The sequence below is a fragment of the Vanessa atalanta genome, chromosome 20, assembly GCF_905147765.1.
Source record: "Vanessa atalanta chromosome 20, ilVanAtal1.2, whole genome shotgun sequence".
Taxonomy (NCBI): Eukaryota; Metazoa; Arthropoda; class Insecta; order Lepidoptera; family Nymphalidae; genus Vanessa; species Vanessa atalanta.
This window is the reverse complement of record NC_061890.1, coordinates 6,894,644-6,915,150: the sequence shown is the minus strand read 5'-3', so window position 1 is coordinate 6,915,150 and position 20,507 is coordinate 6,894,644. Positions and strand designations below refer to the sequence as shown.

The 20,507-nt window shown below is 31.2% G+C and overlaps 2 protein-coding genes across 2 annotated transcripts; one reads left to right on the top strand and one right to left on the bottom strand.

The window, feature by feature from the left end:
• The first annotated feature begins 233 nt into the window (after positions 1-233).
• LOC125071942 (aldo-keto reductase AKR2E4-like) lies at positions 234-3,611 on the top strand. The gene is made up of 6 exons (XM_047682385.1): positions 234-647; positions 864-1,037; positions 1,651-1,767; positions 2,188-2,355; positions 2,538-2,741; positions 3,395-3,611. The coding sequence occupies exons 1-6, from the start codon at positions 573-575 to the stop codon at positions 3,572-3,574; spliced, it is 918 nt and encodes a 305-aa protein (XP_047538341.1). The 5' UTR covers positions 234-572; the 3' UTR covers positions 3,575-3,611.
• Positions 3,612-4,798: 1,187 nt separating this feature from the next.
• Positions 4,799-19,916, bottom strand: LOC125071693 (putative tricarboxylate transport protein, mitochondrial). Its single transcript, XM_047682032.1, has 5 exons — positions 19,646-19,916; positions 11,794-11,920; positions 8,398-8,621; positions 7,154-7,318; positions 4,799-6,160 (listed from the first exon to the last, which is right to left on the bottom strand). Exons 1-5 carry the CDS (start codon positions 19,842-19,844, stop codon positions 5,922-5,924), a joined length of 954 nt encoding a protein of 317 aa, XP_047537988.1. The 5' UTR covers positions 19,845-19,916; the 3' UTR covers positions 4,799-5,921.
• Between the last annotated feature and the right edge of the window lie 591 nt (positions 19,917-20,507).

The window sequence follows — 20,507 nt, the reverse complement described above, 5'->3', positions numbered from 1 at the left end:
ACTGAGTTGTTTTTTTCTTAAGGGTAAATCTTGACATAAAACTAAACGGACTTAAATATATTGCTTAAATGATTTAATCCTTAACAGTTTATCCATTACTGTCTTGCTTAATTAACTATTTATAAATATTAGAATTGTCAAGTGCCGAATTATTGGAATCAGTTTCAGTACCAAATGATCAAAAAAATTTTAACTGAAAATAGTAAACATAAACAAACAAAAACAAATGTCACAACTCATATCATTTTTTTGATTAGAATTTTAATTTAATATACATACATGTATTATTTACTCGAATAAAATAAACCTACAAATCTATTCATATTATTAATTTATTACGAGTGACATTTGAAAGGTTATTTAGAGGTTATCGTAGTATTGTAGAATTGCGCTCATGCTTTATAATGAAGCGTTTTCCACTTCAATAAATTGTTAAGATAACACAGGAGCGTCCATTTAATTTATTTTATAAATCATATCGAAGAAACTTTCTCGAACGCCTTGCATTATTTAAAAAATAAGCCTAAAAATTATATATCAAAATAAACATTTTTTTACTTAAATCTAGTAAAATGTTTAAAAAAGTGTCGAAAGTTAAATTAAATAATGGATTTGAAATGCCTATTATTGGTTTAGGTACATATGCGGTAAATATTTTTTTTATAAACAAATCTATTTAAAATGGATAAAAGTACAATAATTGCAAATCAATACTAAAACTGCTAGCAGTCAACAACATCTAGAGGCTTAAAATTCGCCCAAATAATTTCTATGCAGCTTAGAGACACTTCATCGTTCCCAACGTCTTCAAAATATTTAAAATATTAAGACATTAATTGAGTATTCTAAACTCTATCTTACAGCGCAAAGCAGAACCTGGCCAGTACAGACAAGCTGTAGAATGGGGTATAGAACTTGGTTATAGACATATAGACACTGCATCTTGTTATAAAAATGAGCAAGAAGTAGGAGAAGCAATTGAAACGAAAATAAAAGAGGGATTGGTTAAGAGGGAAGATTTATTTGTAACAAATAAGGTGAACAATAAATAATTATAAAACTAGTTATTCATTACATGAGCAATTATTGTACAATTGCAATATTGTTACAGAGCATTAAAGTAAAGAGTAAAAATATGTATCCCTATTTTAAAGTGTTAGGATTCAGCCAGATTTACTTAAAGCATAAGGAACATAACATCTAAGTAACAATAACAAAGTAACAGTGTGTGAATATTACACTGCTGGTCTAAGGCTGCTCTGTTAAATTATTTTTCAGCTTTACTTGGAGATAGGGCTTAGTGCAAGCCCGTCTGGGTATGGACTACTCGCTCATCAGATATTCTACTGCCAAACAAGTTCAACTCAGTGTTGTTATATTTGCTAAACTTGTATAACTATAGGCACAAGGAATAATATCTTATACCTTTAGTTCTCAAGGTTGGTGGCACATTGACAATGTATGAAATGGTTATTATTCTTTACATTGTCTGTGGCGGGTGGTGACCACTTACCATCAGGTGGCTCATTTACCCGTCCACCTACCCGTATGGGTGCCAATGTGGGTTCTTGGTCCAAAAAACATTATTTGATGTGCTTACAATAAAATTAGAAACACTTAAAGAGCTCATAAAATTGTATTAATTTTTAGATCTGGAATGATCATCATGCTAAAAGCGAAGTAGTACCAGCCCTAAAGAATTCATTGAAAGAAATGAAATTGGATTATTTAGATCTATACTTAATCCACTGGCCGGTGTCAATTGATGTAAGTATCGTTTTTAAAAGGGAAATGTTTGGATAATGGATTAAGCTTGCTTTTGTAGTTAATTTATTTAGTAGAATATAATATAACTATTAAAAAAATAGATTATCATTATAAACAGTTACTTTACCCATTTAATAACAATTTTATAAATGCATTAAACTAAAATTAGAACTTTTAATTCAATATTTGTAATTAATCTTAATCTAAAATATAAAAACGTAGATGGCGCCCGCGGGTTCGTTTGCGTTTTAGGGGTTGATCGTAGAGGTTTTAGATATAAAAAGCCTCTTGATTCAAGTTTGCTTCATACCAATTTCATCAAAGTCAGTTCAGTGGTTTGGACGTAAAAGAGCAACAGATACACGGATTTACTTTGACATTTATAGTATTAGTATAGATAACAACAATATTATTTTATAGGCAAAGGGTGAAGATACTGCAATAGATTACATAGAAACATGGAAAGGTATGGAGGAGGCAGTAAATCTTGGACTTGTAAAATCCATAGGTGTTTCGAATTTCAACGAGGAGCAACTGAAGAGGATTCTTAAACATGCGAACATCAAACCGGTTGTTAATCAGTTTGAGGTAATATATATAACAATTTAAAATAAAACTATTTATTTTTTACCGTGGCGACATATGTTTCCTACTCCAATGTATTTTATTATTAATTAGGGGCTGTTTTCCCTGATTAAAGATATGATTATAATTTTTCTTTGAATCATCTTTTGAAACTCTTAATTTATTTCCTAAATTTATTTTCACAGATAAATCCAACAATGACTCAACATAAATTAGTAGATTTTTGCAAGGAGATGTCTATTATTCCAGTGGCATATACTCCACTAGGTCTTATATCTGAAGCCAGACCAGAGTTTATCGGAAAAGATGTAATTAAAACTGATCCAAAATTGGGGGCAATCGCTGAAAAATATGGCAAGAGTCGAGCGCAAATTGCTTTAAGATATTTAGTAAGTATCATGATGTTAAAATATGATAAAAAGCTTTTATTAGTCTGAGCCACAATTCAAATCTACCTGATGATATGCAGCCATATAAAATAACTATTGAACCAATGAGGCATATTTATTGGTTATACCCTAAATGTCAAAGGCACAGTAGGTTACACAGCTGGGTCAAATACCACCTAAAAATTAAATGTTCAGGTTAAAATCGACAATGACCATTTTAGACTTAAAGAATTAAAGTAAAAGTAAAGTATAAATGTGCCACTGCTGGGCTGAAGGCCTTATTCTCTCCCTTTTGAGGGTAAAGTTCATTCTTTACTTTAATATCATAATCCTTGCCAATGACTTTTCTATTTTCAATTTCAAAACTTTATATTTTCATCATCAGGAGATTCAAAGAAATGCTCTGATGTGATGAGCATTTCTTGGAATAATCCAAATTTAGAGCTGGTGCAAATGTAAAGTACAGATTTTTATATTAAAACATCATGTACTGATACAACCTTCTCCAAAATGGGCTGCATCTTCTGATATATTTATATTTATTCAATAGTTAAATAAAAATAATAATAATATTAAAGGCAAAATGTCTTTTACTAATATAGTTTTATTCAACATTCTTCTAATTATTTTTTTATATTTCTTTACTTTATTAGACTCAACGCGGCATACCCGTCCTCCCGAAGTCGTTTACAAAGTCACGAATTGAGGAGAATTTGAACATCTTCGATTTTGAGTTGAATAAAGAAGAAATGAACATTATGGAAAGCTTCAATTTGAACCACAGATGTGTTCCTGGACGAGCTTTTGAAAAATATACATATTATCCATTCTAAGCTTATTTGCTGTAAATTCTATATACATTTGTTAAAAAAAATAATGTATTTCTGTGATAATAAAGATACATTTTTTCAAAGTTTTAGTTTATTTATTGATAATATCCACGCGCTATGACAATTGAACTTTGTCAAAATATGTCGAAAATGACAGTTTACGCGCGAAGGAGCGTCAGCAAAGAAATTATGAACACCGACTATTCGACTCTGAATAAATGAAAAGTCTATGTAAGTATATGATAGTGAATAACACTGAACTGTATAAAATAAAAAAAAAACAATTTTGCTTGCCATAATTTATTGAAATGAAAACATGAAATAAATAACATTAATGTGACTTGAACACATTCAATATTTAAAAACAGTAAAAACATTTTAATAGTATGTATAACTAAATTAAAATTATTCGGAATGTCCTTACAAGAACTCTAATTCAATTAATAAAATCAAAACATAGACATTTACATAAAAAAAAAAAATTGCAAAATAATCGTTAATATACATTCATTTCTGAAATGCTGATTGTCAGATACTAATCTAACTTTGATCAGAGCTTTAGAAACTGTCAGTTAGTTTTTTATTAATCTTTGTTTTGTTTATTACAATGAGTTCCCTAAGGCTCGAGAGGTGTTAGAGAGAATGTTTAAAGAAATGCAAAACTTAATTTAACATAAACAAATGGTTTAACATAAATTTTTGGAAACAACGAAATATATTGCTTTTAAGCAGAATTTATTATTTAATAAATATATATAATATATGTGTCAGTTGTAATACACTTATACTATTATTTTTACTCTTGTATAAATCTGTTTAAAACAGACAACATAGCGAAGCATCCCATAAATTAATAGTAAAATATTAAATTAAACAATATTTAATAAAATTCTCATTAATTGATAGACAACACTGTTTTATCAACGAATCACTTTCATAAAATTAAAACACTGAAATTGTCCATTTTTGTTAAAGGGTTGTTTAAAAGTATGACTTTTTAATGATATGTAAAAAATATCTAAGATCGTCATACAAAGCTGCATAAATATTCATATATAGTGCAAAGTAAATTCGTTTATTTTCAAAGAAATAAGTGAGAAACATATACATTAAATTTAAAAAAAAAAAGTACATAATTTCATATGCCATAAAAAATGAAAGCAATAAAAATATTAAACAATGAAAAATCTTTTTAAATGCGGACAATCAATTATTTTTAAAATCCTTTTATTATTCAAATTGATTAAATATTATGAATAAAAATAGTTTTTATTCTACTAAATATTTTTGGGCACATTAGATTTGACGTGTCGATAAATATTGAAAAAAAAAATCGTGAGCGTAGCTATTAACAGATATTTCGGAGTAAGGCTTTCCATACAAACAATGCCATTATTAAAAATACGTCACTATCAAAACATTGCCTAAAACTGAAGTATTAATCTCGTAGGATCTTAAGCTCGACGATACGAAGGTACCGTCCACAACCACAAAGACAATTAATAGCTACGCCCATGGATAATGCTTAAACTGTAGCTACAACTCTAAATGCGTTTTATAAAAATAAAGGCAGTCATAAAAAAAAATTAAATAAAATAAATTCCTCATATAAATCACATTACCTACCCTGGAACCAAGAAAAAATGATCACGTAAGAAAAAACAAATATATTCTAAAAATATTATTCCAATGCATATCTAAAAATAATAATATATAAAAATAATATAACGACATAGAATTATAGCTTATATTTTTAAGTTCTACAAAAATATAAATTTTGATGTCATTCTTCTGATCTGATCCTAACATCATTTAAAATGTTTCACAAATACTACATAGAAAAGTTACACATACATATTTTATACACTTAATCTAGTTTGACATGAATTCGTTGCAAATATTGTAACTATTTCACTTAAATCCTTTTAGAATTGTCTATTACAATATTCAATATGGCAGCACTTGCAAGAAATTCACGAAAAACTTGAATTAACGTCATATAGAGTGGGTAACATTAGTACTTATACTATATCTTTTTCACGTCTTATTATAAAAATATATAGTAGTCAATATATAAAATAAGTGTCTGTTTATGAAAGCAAACAAAAAAAAAAAACAAAGATTATCACCATAATCAAAGTATGACTAATTGTTTAAAATAAACTCTTCAATTATTTACGAAATCACATGTAATAAAAACAAAATACTTTCAAAAATTCAGATATACATTCGACCTGCGATAACAAAAATCTATTCATATTTAAAAATTCTAATAATAACGTTCATGAAATCTGTATCCCGTTTACATTAGTGGTAATTTATAAAATGGCAACATTTTGACCCGTTTACACTACTTCCATACATAATTGAATACGTCCATGATACTGTCGTATATAGTGAACGTGATCGCGACATCGAACACTACTCTACTGAGACGTGGCACGGTACCTTTGTAGAAAGCGAGTGGACCCTCGTGTTTCCAGGTCTTTATAAAGCAATCCCACGTGCTCTTGTATTTCTTAGCTTCGAGACCTTGCATTCGAGTTTTGACTACATCAATTGGAGTGTTACCGAAGACGGATGCTGCACCTGTAAATAAATTAAAACAACTTTTTTAGTTAATATGTATTTTATTAATATTAATAATGACCAAAGCGTATGTATTGTCTTGGTATGGGCATGTTATGCGGAGGAATGAGGACCATGTTGTGAGAAAGGTTTTGAGTATGGATGTGGATGGATATAGAGGTAGGGGACGACCCAAGAAACGATGGATGGATTGTGTGAAAGACGATATGGTTAGAAAGAATGTTACTTGTGAGATGACGTCTGACAGAGAAGTATGGAAGAAGAAGACATGCTGCGCCGACCCCAAGTAAAATTGGGATAAGGGCAGGAGGATGATAATAATGACCAAAGCGGCTTCGCACAGAAAGGTGAAAAAAATATTAATAATAACGCGTTTGCATTTATCTCTAATCCCAGTAACATACATGACCATAATACTTTTTTTTACATTGTAATAATATTAATAATTTGAATGGGTCGATTTGTAAAGTAGAAAATAAATAGGTGCATCTGTAAGTCGGATTTAATGAATCTTCTTAAAATTAAAAATAAAAATAATAAGAAATGTAAATCGATCCTTGCGCAATGCACCACCAACTTTGGGAACCAAGATGTTATGCTACTTGTGTCGCTGTTTGACGGTATAATATATGGTGAGTGATGGTACCTAACCAGGCTTGCACAAAAGGTTACGGTAGGCCACCAAGTAGCATGCGTTTAAAATGTAAAGTCTCTCAAGCACTATTTGGTGTAATTGATATTTAGTGTGTGGATGATACAGTTTAAAATGGCAATACCAAATATGGATTAATCATGTGATATGTAAGATCGATGTTATTGTCAAAGTCGAAGATCAAATCTGAACCAGTTGGACGCAGAACCGAAGCGGGTGGCTTGTGGGTGGTCCTATACCCAACATTGGAATAAGGAAAACTAGATGATGATGAATTGGATTAAGGTGTTAAGGTCGTATAAATTTGATAAAACTTTGTTTATAATGGATATTAGTCTAACCTGCAACACCACCGAATAAACCAACGATGTATTTTGGAACTGGTTTGTCTCTGTCCCCGCCCTTGTACCAGTCTCTGAGAGATTCCATTACGAAGAATCTTATAGCTTGATTGCTGCCCTGCTTCATAATAGTGGCTGTTACGCCCTTGTAAACACCACCGATACCTGGAATTAACATTTATGAAAAAATATATCGAAAATTAACAAGGAAAGATATATATATATATATATATATATATATATATAGTTTTTTATTTAAGTCATTAAGGCACACAATTGTAATATTGTTTCCAAAATACTGCCAACTTTTATGTTATACAATTGACGTATTCTGTAATTTATCGAAGGCATTTGATTCTTTAGAGCACGACACGCTTTGTGTTGAGGTTAAAGCACTTCATACCAATGCTTTATAATGAATGAATGGAATAGTCTTCTGGATCTATATCAAGACTGGGTGTACCACAAGGATCAACTTTTGGGCCTTACCAATTTTTTTTATATACATATGGTCTCCCTTTCTAAGTAAAAGCTGCTTCATTATTTCTTAATGTTGACATAAAACAAATTAATGATGACGATGTAAACAATGCATCATCATTCATGCAGAATTGACTTACAACTAATAGTTTCGTTTTAAATTTCAACGTAGTGTTTACTTTACCTAATGTTTGAAATAATCTAAATGACGGTCACATCATTATTATTACATATTTTATTTTTATGTAATGTGATTCATTATAAAACATCCGTGAAATTTTAATTTGTGGCCCTTAACAGGAAGACAAAGTTGCGCAAACAAAAAAATAAACATACGGAAGATATACATGTTGCTGATAATGAAACTTATTATTTTCGAAAATGAATGCAATAAAGTCTAATCTACCGGATATTGATAATCCTTGATTCGTATAAATATTTTCTTTATTTTAGTATTGTCTAACAGTACATTACTTAAGGGTAACCCTATATATATTGGATTTTTTTTGGATATAGGTTGTCCTGCTTTTTTAAAGCCTTGAGTTCGAGATTACCTTCGGTATGTTGTGACGATGTAGGAATACTTGCAGTAATGCACTATATCGTAACAACCACATTATGTATATCTTAAATCAATAATGTAGATAATTTTGATTCAATCATAAAATTAATGATTTTTTGTATAAAAACATTAACTCTCAGCACACTTCCATATAAACTTTAAATGTGGTAAATTTGTAATTTATAAGATATTCAGAACTTACCTTCTTCCCTAACGATAGTTCTAACACCATGGAAGAACCCTTTAAACCTGGGCTTCTCCATTCTCATGTCATTGATGAACTTCACTTTAACAGTTTCCATAGGTGTGACAGCGAAGATCGCTTCAGCCACACCAGCAGCCAAACCGCACGCCAGTTTGCCAGTCGTTGATAACGTACCATTCTCTGTTACCATGTAAAGTTTTGCTTGCTCGAATACTCCGAATCTAAAAAAAGTTTTAACTATATTTTAATAAATTATCAAAAACATTATACACGTAAGGATACTCTGAGTACTTCATTAATTCAATTGATTTTGGAATCGGCTCTGTATTTAACTTTGCTAGTGTCGCTACTACGTATATTAAATATCCTTTCTCCGTCTTATTATTTCTATATAAATCCCTTACGAATCAAGCGTCGAAATACATTGCATTTTGATTTTAAGGAATAAAACGTTTATTTTATTATCATTAGTATCCAAACGCAATACGATTTTGTCAACCGAAACCACAATTTACTTAGTCAAATTAAAACTTAGTTTAAACTTTTTATTATTCCACTCTGAAATTCAAAACAAAACAATAAATTATTATGTAAATACAATTCTTAATCAAGTATTTTTTGATGTTATAACATTGAGACAAATCATTTCATCTATTAACAAATAAGGTAAATATGATTTACTTATGTAAATTTTCCTTAAACTGGGTTAAACCAAACATTCGTTAACGTAGCGTACAAGCATGTTGTAATTTATATTTACATAACAATTTATTTTTGTGTTGCGCCGAAAGTTCCAGTTCTGGTGTTCGTGTATTGATTTAAGAAGCCATTTAAATAGGCTAATGCGAAAAATAAAGTGTCAATTATTGTAATCAGTATATATTATGAGTTTAAATAATAATTACTTTATTCATGAATAAAAATACATTTTTTTAAACTTTTGTCACGTGACACAAACCGCTCCTGATTGGTCAGGCTTATGATGACGTCACTTGCTTGTTAACGTCGTTTGCCTACTTTATGTGGATTATAATATGTGCCATAGATTACAATATAGGCAAGTGACGTCACCGACCCCATTGCAGCGCCATATTGTCAAAGTAGCGTTTCCGCGCGCTATTTAATTATGGTATTTTTAATTTTATATTTTTCAGCAAATATGTACTAGAATTAAAAAAAAAACTAATTTTACTGGGTTCCTTAACCTCTACTAAATAATATAAAATAGATTTTAAAACCAGTCATATAGCCTATTGTGCCTTCTTGCGTTTATACATATATATTTTTGAAGCATTTTTGAGCGTTTCTCCGTTATTTATGTTATGAGTTACGTGCTGGGCTCGCGACTTTGTGATTGGACGTCATTTTTTTCTATTGATAAACTTATATGTAACTGGGGCAAGGTATGCGTTTAAAATACCGCAATTATTTTTAACTCTGCCAGAGAATAAATTTCTGTGCTATCTTAAAAGCTCTTTAATGATACAACTAGCTCCTGTGTATCTATAATAATATGTATTATAAGGTGGTAAAGATTTGTATATAGGGAGTAATCTTCGGAATTAAAATCAAATCTAAAAAAAATCACTGGTAGAAAACTATATTATTTCTGAGTACACTGTACAGTGTACACCCGTATCGTATAAAGTGCACCCGTACGAAGTCGGTGCGGGTTGTAAGTCCTTATATACAAACATATCTATATACCATATGAATATCAGCTTTTTTAGGTACAAATATTTGTCGGTTTTAAAATGTTTTTCTTTCCAACATTAAGGCATTAATTGTTCGGCGATAATAAATACATCGCGGGGATACTGATATATCAAGTTCTACCACATTTGATCCACCACCTCGAATTCGAGTACAGTGGAAATGAAGACCATGGCCCCATGAGGGATTACATCTTTGTCTAAAAGTGAACCAATTAAGGTAACTAGAAAGAAATATTCTCATCTAACCGTAAAACACGATCGAGAAATGTCAGACTATGACATTGACTACTTAAAAACATTTATCACCGTAATACCATTTTCAATATGTCACGACTGACATCCGAAGTGAGTTATACAGAATAGCGCATCATTCATTATTGACTTCCATGAATCTTGTTCGATTTTTAAATATTCAATACTTATTAAATACATTGATTATCTAGGCTAATGAACGTCCGGAATGTCATTGAATGCTATCAGTATAGACAGCGACACATTGAACTGTAGTTATCACCTAACGACTGAAACATGGTAACCTCTCATGAAAGTCATCCGTGACTATTTATTTGTTTTACATAATCGTGTGATATAATTGTGAATATATATATGTTATTACAGGAAATTAAGTAAGGAGGTTGATTACGTAATAGAATAATTTTGATTATAATACGAGCATGTTAAATTGAATGAATTAAATTTAATTGACTTTGCATCTGTGCAGGTTATACAATAATACTCAAGTGTGCGCGTAAAAACAGGTGCATGCTCTATTTTGTCAATCTTATAGTCGAATGGTCGGCAATCTGACACTAAGGGTTCGGAACTGAATGCTTTCAGCGGAAATATAAGAACTACCAACTTCCAAACTCCGGGTTGCTAATGACTTTCTTCACAGGAAATCTAACAAGTTTAAATTAAGCTGATCCAGGACATCCGGGAGCTCGGGATCTGATAAGCTAGACATTTGAGCAACGTGGAAGATATTTAAACACTTTTTATCTTAAAGAACGATCGAAGTTTCAAGTGTAGGATTTTTATGTTGCACATAATTTGGAATTGATTATATCTTCTATAAATATGCAGTTTTATCCGTCGTGTAAGATAAAAATTGAGATAGCTCAGCTAAAATACATGATATAAATATAATATAATTTATATCATTTATATATAGCACATAGGAATTATGTAGCTTTAAGTCAAAGACAATTTAGAATTGGATCATCGGTTCCAACGTTTACTTTTTTAAATATTTGTATAGATTAACTAATTTTAACGAATTACACTTAGGAGTGGACTGTTTTCAAGAACATAAGGTATGCAATGATTGTTAATAATAATAACTATAATGAATAAGTGGCACCGGTAACCGAGAAGCTATATGGAAACCGGCTGTCGTGGGATGGCATGTTATGCGGAGGAATGAGTACCATGTTGTGAGGAAGGTCTTGAGCATGGACGTGGATGGATACAGAGGTAGGGGACAACCAAAGAAACGATGGATGGATTGTGTGAAAAACGATATGACTGGAAAGAATGTTACTTGTGAGATGACGTCAGACAGAGAAGCATGGAAGAAAAAGACATGAAGGGCCGACCCCGAATAAAATTAGCGTAAGGGCAGGAGGATGATGAAGGTATGAAATGATATTTTGTATATTTTTAATGTTATTCAACTTACCGTACTGCAGATTTGGGTATTGAGCCGTATAAAAGGACACTGAGTCCTCTGTACAGACCGAGGAAGCCATGGCCTTTGACGGTCTTCTGAACGCAGTCAACGATACCTGTATATTTCTTTGTACCACCTGAAATTCAATATTTTCCATGATATAAACATAGTATCAAAAGGTCAGATGTACACTCCCCATTATAGAATTTGAATCACTTTCGATTAATATTTTAAGAAATATTGTGTAATATATTCCAATGGCTTTTTTTATACAGGTAGTCGGACGATCATATGGGCTACTTGATAGTAAGTGGACATACCGCCATTAAATTAATAAATGCCGAGAGCAGTAAAGTCTAAAAACTTTAGGTTCAGGTTAACATATTCCAGGCGATATGTTAATAGCTTGATTATTATAACACACATTGCATTTGCAAAATTATTCCACTTAGGTACTTATATTGCAATAATTTTAATTCCAAAGTTCCTATAATAACGCCGACATTCAAGACGCCATTTTTTCACGAATCCATTGAGACATAATATTATAAATCTCGATCACTAATGTTATATCAATTTAAGGTCAAAGTTGTTTGTTTATATTTATGCCATTGAAATCGACTATATTTACCAATTTAGGTTACTATGAGACATATAATGGAAGGTAAGGGCTGTTTACAATAGCATATCAAATGTATGTGGTGTAACGGTTCATTTTTATAGCGTCGCATAAAATCCGTATGCAAAATGAAACATTTCTTTTTTTATGATGGTAAGTGGTCGCCACCGCCCATAAACATTGACGCTGTAAGAAATAATGACCATTCCTTACGTCACACCAATGCGCCACCAACCTTGGGAACTATAATGATATACCTTGTGCCTGTAGTTAAATTGGCTCACTCACCCTTCAAACCGGAACACAATTATACTAATTATGCTGATTGGCGATAGAATATCTGATCAGTGCATTGTACCTATCCAGAAACTTGCACAAAGACCTACCACCAAGTAAATATAGTACTCTTGAATACATAGTAACCATAAACATTGATGAGTTATGTCAACAGATTGTACTGTCATCCGAATTACATAATATATTTGCTAAGTATCAAATCGATACAAATAGATAAAGGTTGAAATCTTTCTTTTCTTTCTTCGTTTGTATACTCACTGCTCTATATCACACGTACAATAGCTTTGGTTTTGCCAATTGGACATTTCAAAAGTATATTAAAACCATCAATCAATAATATAGATAATAAAATGTGTTAAGTTATACGTATGTAATTTAAATGGCGATTAAGAGAAACTAAGTGTTCTATGTCGGATGTATTCCGCAGACTATACCTACTGTTACCATTCCGAAATGATGGCCCTTAGACATTGGCGTCGTATGGAATTTTCACCATTCCTTACATTGCCAAAGCTCCAGCAACCTTGGGAACTAAGATATCCCTTGTGTCTGTAGTTACACTGGTTCGCTACTTTTAGTACACAACAGTACTAAGTATTGCTGTTTGGGGGTAGAATATATGCTGAGTGACCATCCATTTGGAGGTATTGCCCATAATCGCCATGCTGGGCAGGCGAAAGAAGAAAGACCACAGTGGCGTGCATTTGGAGAGGCCTATGTTCAGTAGACGAATGCGGGCTGATGATAATGATGATGACCATCCACTACCCAGGCGGGCTAGCCTAAAGCCCTAACCAAGTGATATTATTGGAAAGGGGGTAGAACACCTAAGCAATGAATAAATTGCCTCACGCTATTGAATCATGATCATCATCACGATATTGATAATTGAGACAATTTCAAGTAAATTTGTGAGTTAAAATTGCAATTGGTAGTAGCGAAGAACATGCGTAGTTTCGGAAAATTGACTAGCGAGCAAAACAATAGACAATTTGAAATATATCACTGTTTAGAACTTACACATAAACATGCGACACTTGAAGGTTTCTTTCACAGCCGATGAATAATTTGACTATAGAATTCACGATGAATAATCGCAAATCTTTTCTAACAATGTAAATGCGAAAGAAACTCTTTTAGCTCTACACGCTTAAACTGCTGAACCTATTTAGATTAAATTTCGTATGGATATAGTTTGAGTTCCAGGGAAGGACATAGGCTACTTTTTTAATTTACAACCCGAGTTAACATTTTGAATCACTACCTTCGGTTAAGTATCTTAACTTAGAAATTCCTGTGAATTTTCAGTTCCAAGCCTCCCAAGGTTATGAGACAAAATACTGATGGAATTTTTTCATGGTAACTGGCCGAATTCGATTTATATCTACCAGTATTACGTATGTATCTACATATATGAATTGTATATTTTTATAACGTCCTCGTTGAAATTGTAGGTCAAGTACTTTGATTAGTGGCCGAGTCACGGGTATTGTATACGAATCAGTTCATCATCTATTCGTTATTATAAATATGAAAGTAACTCTGTCTGTCTGTTGCTCTTTCACGCCCAAATCACTGAACATTGGTATGAAGCAACCTTGAACTCCAATGAAGAACATACGCTACTTATTTATTCCTGATACCTGTCTACCATTCCTAAAACGCGAAGCGAGCAAAGTCACAGGCGATAACTAGTTTAAAATCTACAAACCATGGAATTTTGTTACCAGATCTCTTCATTTATCAGAATGTATACAACGGTATCAGAAAAAAAACTATAAATATTTGATTCGTTATCTAAATTTTGTATGCGAGATATGAATGTATGTTTACTCGCTCTGAAATGTAAAAAAGGCAAATAATAAATAATAAAATGATTTGAGATGGATTACTAGATAGAAGACGTGGTAAGGCCCATGTGAAGGAAAATATAGTGAGGAAATCTCCTTTTTTCCTCTTCGATGCGATGGAATACTTTGTAGACTATAACTGTGTCACATATAAACTAATACTGGAGCGTCGTATGGCAAACGTAAGATGTGTGTGTGTGTGTGTGTATGTGTGTAATGCATGTGATAACGAAAGGCATGTTGTATCAATCCATCCATATTTAAATCTATGTGAATATACACTTTATATAGAAGGCAATCGTCACAGTTCACAATCTATGAGTTTCGAACTGGTGTTCTAATCGAATAAATCAATATTTCGAAATGTCGGTAATGCTTCACGATGCAAAAGTACTTTTAATAGTTTATTTGAATAACTGATATTTTAAAATTGTTTTATGGTCGAAGTAAATTTACGGAATTAAAAGTATTGATTGTCGCTTCCCAATATTTACTAGAAAATATAAACGAAGTTTCTAGAAATTATGATGTCCATTATCAATGTAAGTAACAAACAAACTTGTTATTACTGTGATTCAACTACACAGGGTTAACAATTGTGTTATGGGACAATGTATACGCTCTTACAACAGAATCCCAGTAAACGTCAAAAAAAACTGTCAAATAAATTTTGTGTGCTAATGGTTATTATAACATTGGCGAGTTTATAAGTGACTAGTTGTCGCACGTGGCTTTGTTTGCACTTCAGGATTTTTTTTATCAGGTGTGTGCGTGCGTAAAAAGATAGCCCGTCTTTCCTTTGAGCTCAAGCTTGCTTCATACTTAAATTCATCGAATTCGGTTGTCTGGTTTGGCCGTGATAGAGCAACAGACAGACAGAGTTTCTTTCGCAATTCTAATATTGGTATATATAGCACGCCTTGGGAATGAATCGATGGCTCCAGGCCGCTGAGTTTTGTTAGTTCGTCTCAGCTGAGAGGTGTTTCTTTCCAAACTGGTAGTTGAATTTTGACAATCAATAAAAAAGTGTCTAGTAATGCTTTTATGTTGAATGAAATAATTGAATAAGATTTTCTTGGCGTACTTAATTATCTCGTTAAACGGGGTAAAGAAAAGGCGTGAATAACTTTTGTTTAAATAAATTTACGAGTATACATTACATCACAGATTTGAATCGTCTGGATTTAAATGCACGAAATGACGTCAAATATAAATATATCGAAGATTTTAAACTCCAACGAGATCGTTTTAGAAATGAAGTCGGCTATCGAAGCTTTTTTTAGAACAACAAATTTTATGAATTCGTATACATAATACTTCTTACGTTTTAGTGATAATATATTGTTGATAAATATTTTAAAATGTGATCGTGATCGTAGCCTATCTATAAATGGGCTATCTAACACTGAAAGAGGTTTTAAAATTGGAATAGTTCCTGAGATAAGTGAATTCAACCAAACTCTTCGCCTGTAAAACAATAATAATAATACTAGTATAGATTTATTTTGTTACTATCAAAATTTATTACATATTTTAACACTTGAGATGTTATATAACAAACTCCACCGCCATGTCTGTCTGTCTGAACGCGATGAGCACAAAAATTACCAAATGGATTATTAATGACGAATATTAAGGCGTAAAATTCATTATGGTAGGACGATAACTGTTGTCACAAAAATCACGCATCATAAATATTAATCCCATACATCCCATATCCCAATCAACTGAGATTCTAGTGAGCGCGTCGTGTAACCCAATAGATATACATATATGTATCACGATTTAAAAACAAATTAGTACTTCATATTCAAGTTGATATTTTTACACAATACCCCAGCTTATTAATAAAATATACGGTATACCTCTGTTGTCCTTAATTCTTAAAATAATAATAAAAACCGGTAGATTTATTTAGGGTTCCGAGACGAAAAGTCAATGCAACGAGACTTGCGCCGTTAAGGTGAATCTAGATCTAAGTTTTTATATAGCAAGCTATGGTCGAAGGTCAGGGTTAGATATTTTTCAAAAAATCATTTCATCTTTCATCTTGTAAATTATAAAATATGCCTATTAAGTTCGTTGAATCAATCTGCCTAAGCCTACCTCATCTGCAAATATTCCTTACACACTTTTTTTTTTATAATAATTTTATTCTACCTGTCCTGTCCTGTAATTGAATCGCGAATTATACGTAAGTATATATTATAAGTAAATTGTGTTTTTAATTTGGTTAAACTGTTTTTAAAGGTATTTTGGTCCCATTTAGATATTCTCATAGTGAACCTTTTTATGTTGTTATATCAAAATTATTGCTATATTGTTATAAATTATTTCATAACTGTTTACTTAAATAAAATTGTGAGTGTTTGATAAAGCAAGTTGTGATATCGGATTATCTGATTTTATCTGATGCGTCGCTATATCAATATTAGAAATATATAAAACAAAAATTCAAGGCTGAATGTTGTAATGCCATATCATGTTGTATCGAACATAAAAAAAAAATTAAATACATTTAAATGTAGTTAATCTAATGCAGATAATTTATTATAGTACAGTAACAATATTAAAGTGCTGGTAATGACGTGTGGAATTACAAATGCGGGAGCACAAGATACATAATAAAAAAAAATTAAGCATAAGAAATCTCAGTGCTTCCGGTACTGAACCCGTTAACCTCAGTTTTAGAAGATTTATGTTTACAATATGTAAACAAAAACATTGGGCCAGTAAACGAAAACATCGCGTTTAAACATGCATGCGTCGAAAGTAACACAAAGGTGACAAGTACAGAAAGGAAAGCTAACTTCTTGGTAGGCTTTTGTACAAACCCGTCCGGGTAGGTACCACTCTTTTATCATGTATTCTACCGCCAGACAGCGTATCGTTGTCTTCCGCTTGGCAATGGCAAGTCACCTCCGCCCATAGACGTTGGCGCTGTAAGAACTATTAACCAATCTCCAATACATCACCAACCTTGGAAGTTAAAATGTTATATCCCTTGTGCCTGTTGTTACATTGGCTCGCTCATTCTTCATCATCCAATCCATAACAAAGCAATACTAAGGGTTTCTGTTTGGCGATAGAATATTTGATGAGTGGGTGAAAGGCCTTCCACTAAGCAACATAAGTATTTTAACATCTAAATACATTCCTTTTGAATTAAGAACTAATTACAATCCTTAACTTTTTAAATATAAATAAATATACCAGATACGATAGAGCTACGAACGCAATCGTACATTGATCGGATAACAATCGTTTTACGATAATTATCGTGTAGTTGCTAACAAAGCGAAGGTCTTATTTTTTATTAAATATATTTGGTAAATTATTTCTCTTTAAAATACACTAGGAATCTCATGTAATAGCTAAAATCATAGTTCGTAAAGTACTTTATTCTAAGTAATAAAATTTATTTATTTCTTTTAAATCAACAATGACTTATATTATTTTTGTACCATAAATAGGCCTTTCAGCGACACGATCAAATCTGGGTATGAGCTTCTGTATGTTTTTGTATTTAGTTTGATTTTATCTCGTGCTCGGCGTTGAAGAAAAACCTCGTAAGAAAATCTGGTCGCCAATGTTATTCTGCATTTATATCTTAATACCTAAAATTAGTTGAAAATAATAATAAGTTTACCAACGACAATGATATCGTATATTGCGATAAATATACAAAAAGAATCAGCAGCATTGATTAACAATTAATATATTTATAATATAGTACTAGTTACTCCTTCCGGCTTCATACGGTTACAACCTTTAGAACCAAAATATATTTTTTTCCTGCTAGGAAAGTTGAATTAGGGGGCTTGTCTCTACTATTATATGCACGTATAATACATATATAAACCTTCCGCTAGAATTACTCTGTTTATTGATGATTAAAATCCATTGTTGTAAAGATAAGCTTCAGACAGCGGGAAGCGAATTAGTTTTATATTATTTATATAAAATACTTTTTGTTTCAAACAACCAATTTTAAGGAAAAGCAATGTACTTTTCATTCCTTATAATTAATTAATATTATCTGTATTTTAATATGCAGCAATCATTACATTACATAAGCAATTTGACCTCAATTTTAATTCATAATCATTAATTCTGTTTGGAGTACGAGGTCATTATTATAATTATTATTATTCAATTATTTATTATTGTAATAAAAGACAAGAAATTTGAATAGTATTTATAAGACTTGTTTGTTTGATTTTGTATCAATGTTTTGACATTTATCCTTTAAATTTGAAAATTTAAATTATTTTAAAATTAGAACTGCTATAGAATGCTAGCCTGCTTTAATAGGTACCACCTTATGTAATGCAAATTAAACAGTATTCTACTGTTTTGTTTTAATTTAAAGTTATAACAATTTAAATATGGAGTTCCTTATAGGAAATGATTATTTTGGAAAAGGCTTAGCTTTTAATGTCATTTTTTAGCTGTACTGATGCAATTGGAATTAAAAAATCGATAAATTAAATAAGAATATTCTATAATTATATATTTCACTTGGTAATTAAAAGCATTGAACCTCATTTCTCGGGTTTAATTATTTTACAGGTTCATTAATCAAAATGTATATTTTTACGATTATAAAGTATGTTTTTTTTATATTAACATTAAAGTTAAAGTATAAAATAATATATACCAGTAAACTATTTAAGTAAATTAGAAGCTACGAATGTTATTTCCACAGCTGTCAATTTATCGATGAAAAAAAATATTGTAATCGTACAAAGTCCATTACAATGGTTAAAGAAGACAAACAAATATTACGGAAGATTACTTGATATTCATGTTAGTATCGTAACCTCGAAAATGATACCCGTGCAACATGATTCTAATTGGAAAATATATTTTCATAACAAGACTTTGTTTCATCAATTAAAATGTTCTCAATAAATACTTCGTTCCAACAACGCTGAATGACGCAATATATAATATAAAACATACATTATTTTTTAAATTAATTAACCAACTAATTTAGACGAAGGTCAACTTCAAGTATTTCACATAAATTATAATAATATTATTATGGTTGTAGAGTGATAGTTTTAACATTTCATTTAAGAAGTACACTGACCTTTTTCGTCTAATTGGAGTTGTGTTTTCACATATTCGGTGGGGAATGTAATACAAATTTCAATGCCACCAGTAATACCGCCGGCAACAACTCCTTTCAGTCCGACTGACCCTGGACCTGCGGCTGCTGCTGCCGCACCAGTTTCAGTCATCCATGGCCTCGAAAAGGGATTTTTAAAATTTTGCCTCTTATTAGACATGTTTATTTTCCGCACTTGTCGCTATTTAACGACTATGATATGCGATGCACCTTCCCACCGAACAATTAACCAACGACTGAATATGAATGAGTTACCGGTAACGTTAACTGAACGGTGAACGATTCAAACGCGAGGTAAATGTAGAGATTGGAATGATTGGATTGTATGAAATAGAATGAATCATAAAAATATTACGACGTGCCTTTTTTACCTAAAATAATACAACTAATAAGTTAATAATACAACTAATGTGTTATTGAATAGTTGAATACAACTATTCAATAACACATTATAAATTATTAGATAACGATGTCAAGTTCAAAATATTGAGTGCATTAGATTGAATTAACAATCAATCGATTACAAGGGGTGAACTGGGCTTAAATCTTGTAGCATAATTTTTTATATAATTTGACTGCATAATAATTATCAGCAATACTTATTGATATCATGTTGGTTAGATTCAAAGGTTTATTTTTATATTCTATATAAAATTATATAGATCAAATGTTTTACACGGAAAGGGTTTGTCCCTTTTTATCATCTGTATTAAATATATCATTGTATTAATAATAGAAAATAAAGAAATAACAATCAAACAGTCACAATAAGTTTAACGAGTTTTTAAGTCTTACACAAAAGTATAAGTAAATATTTATTTTA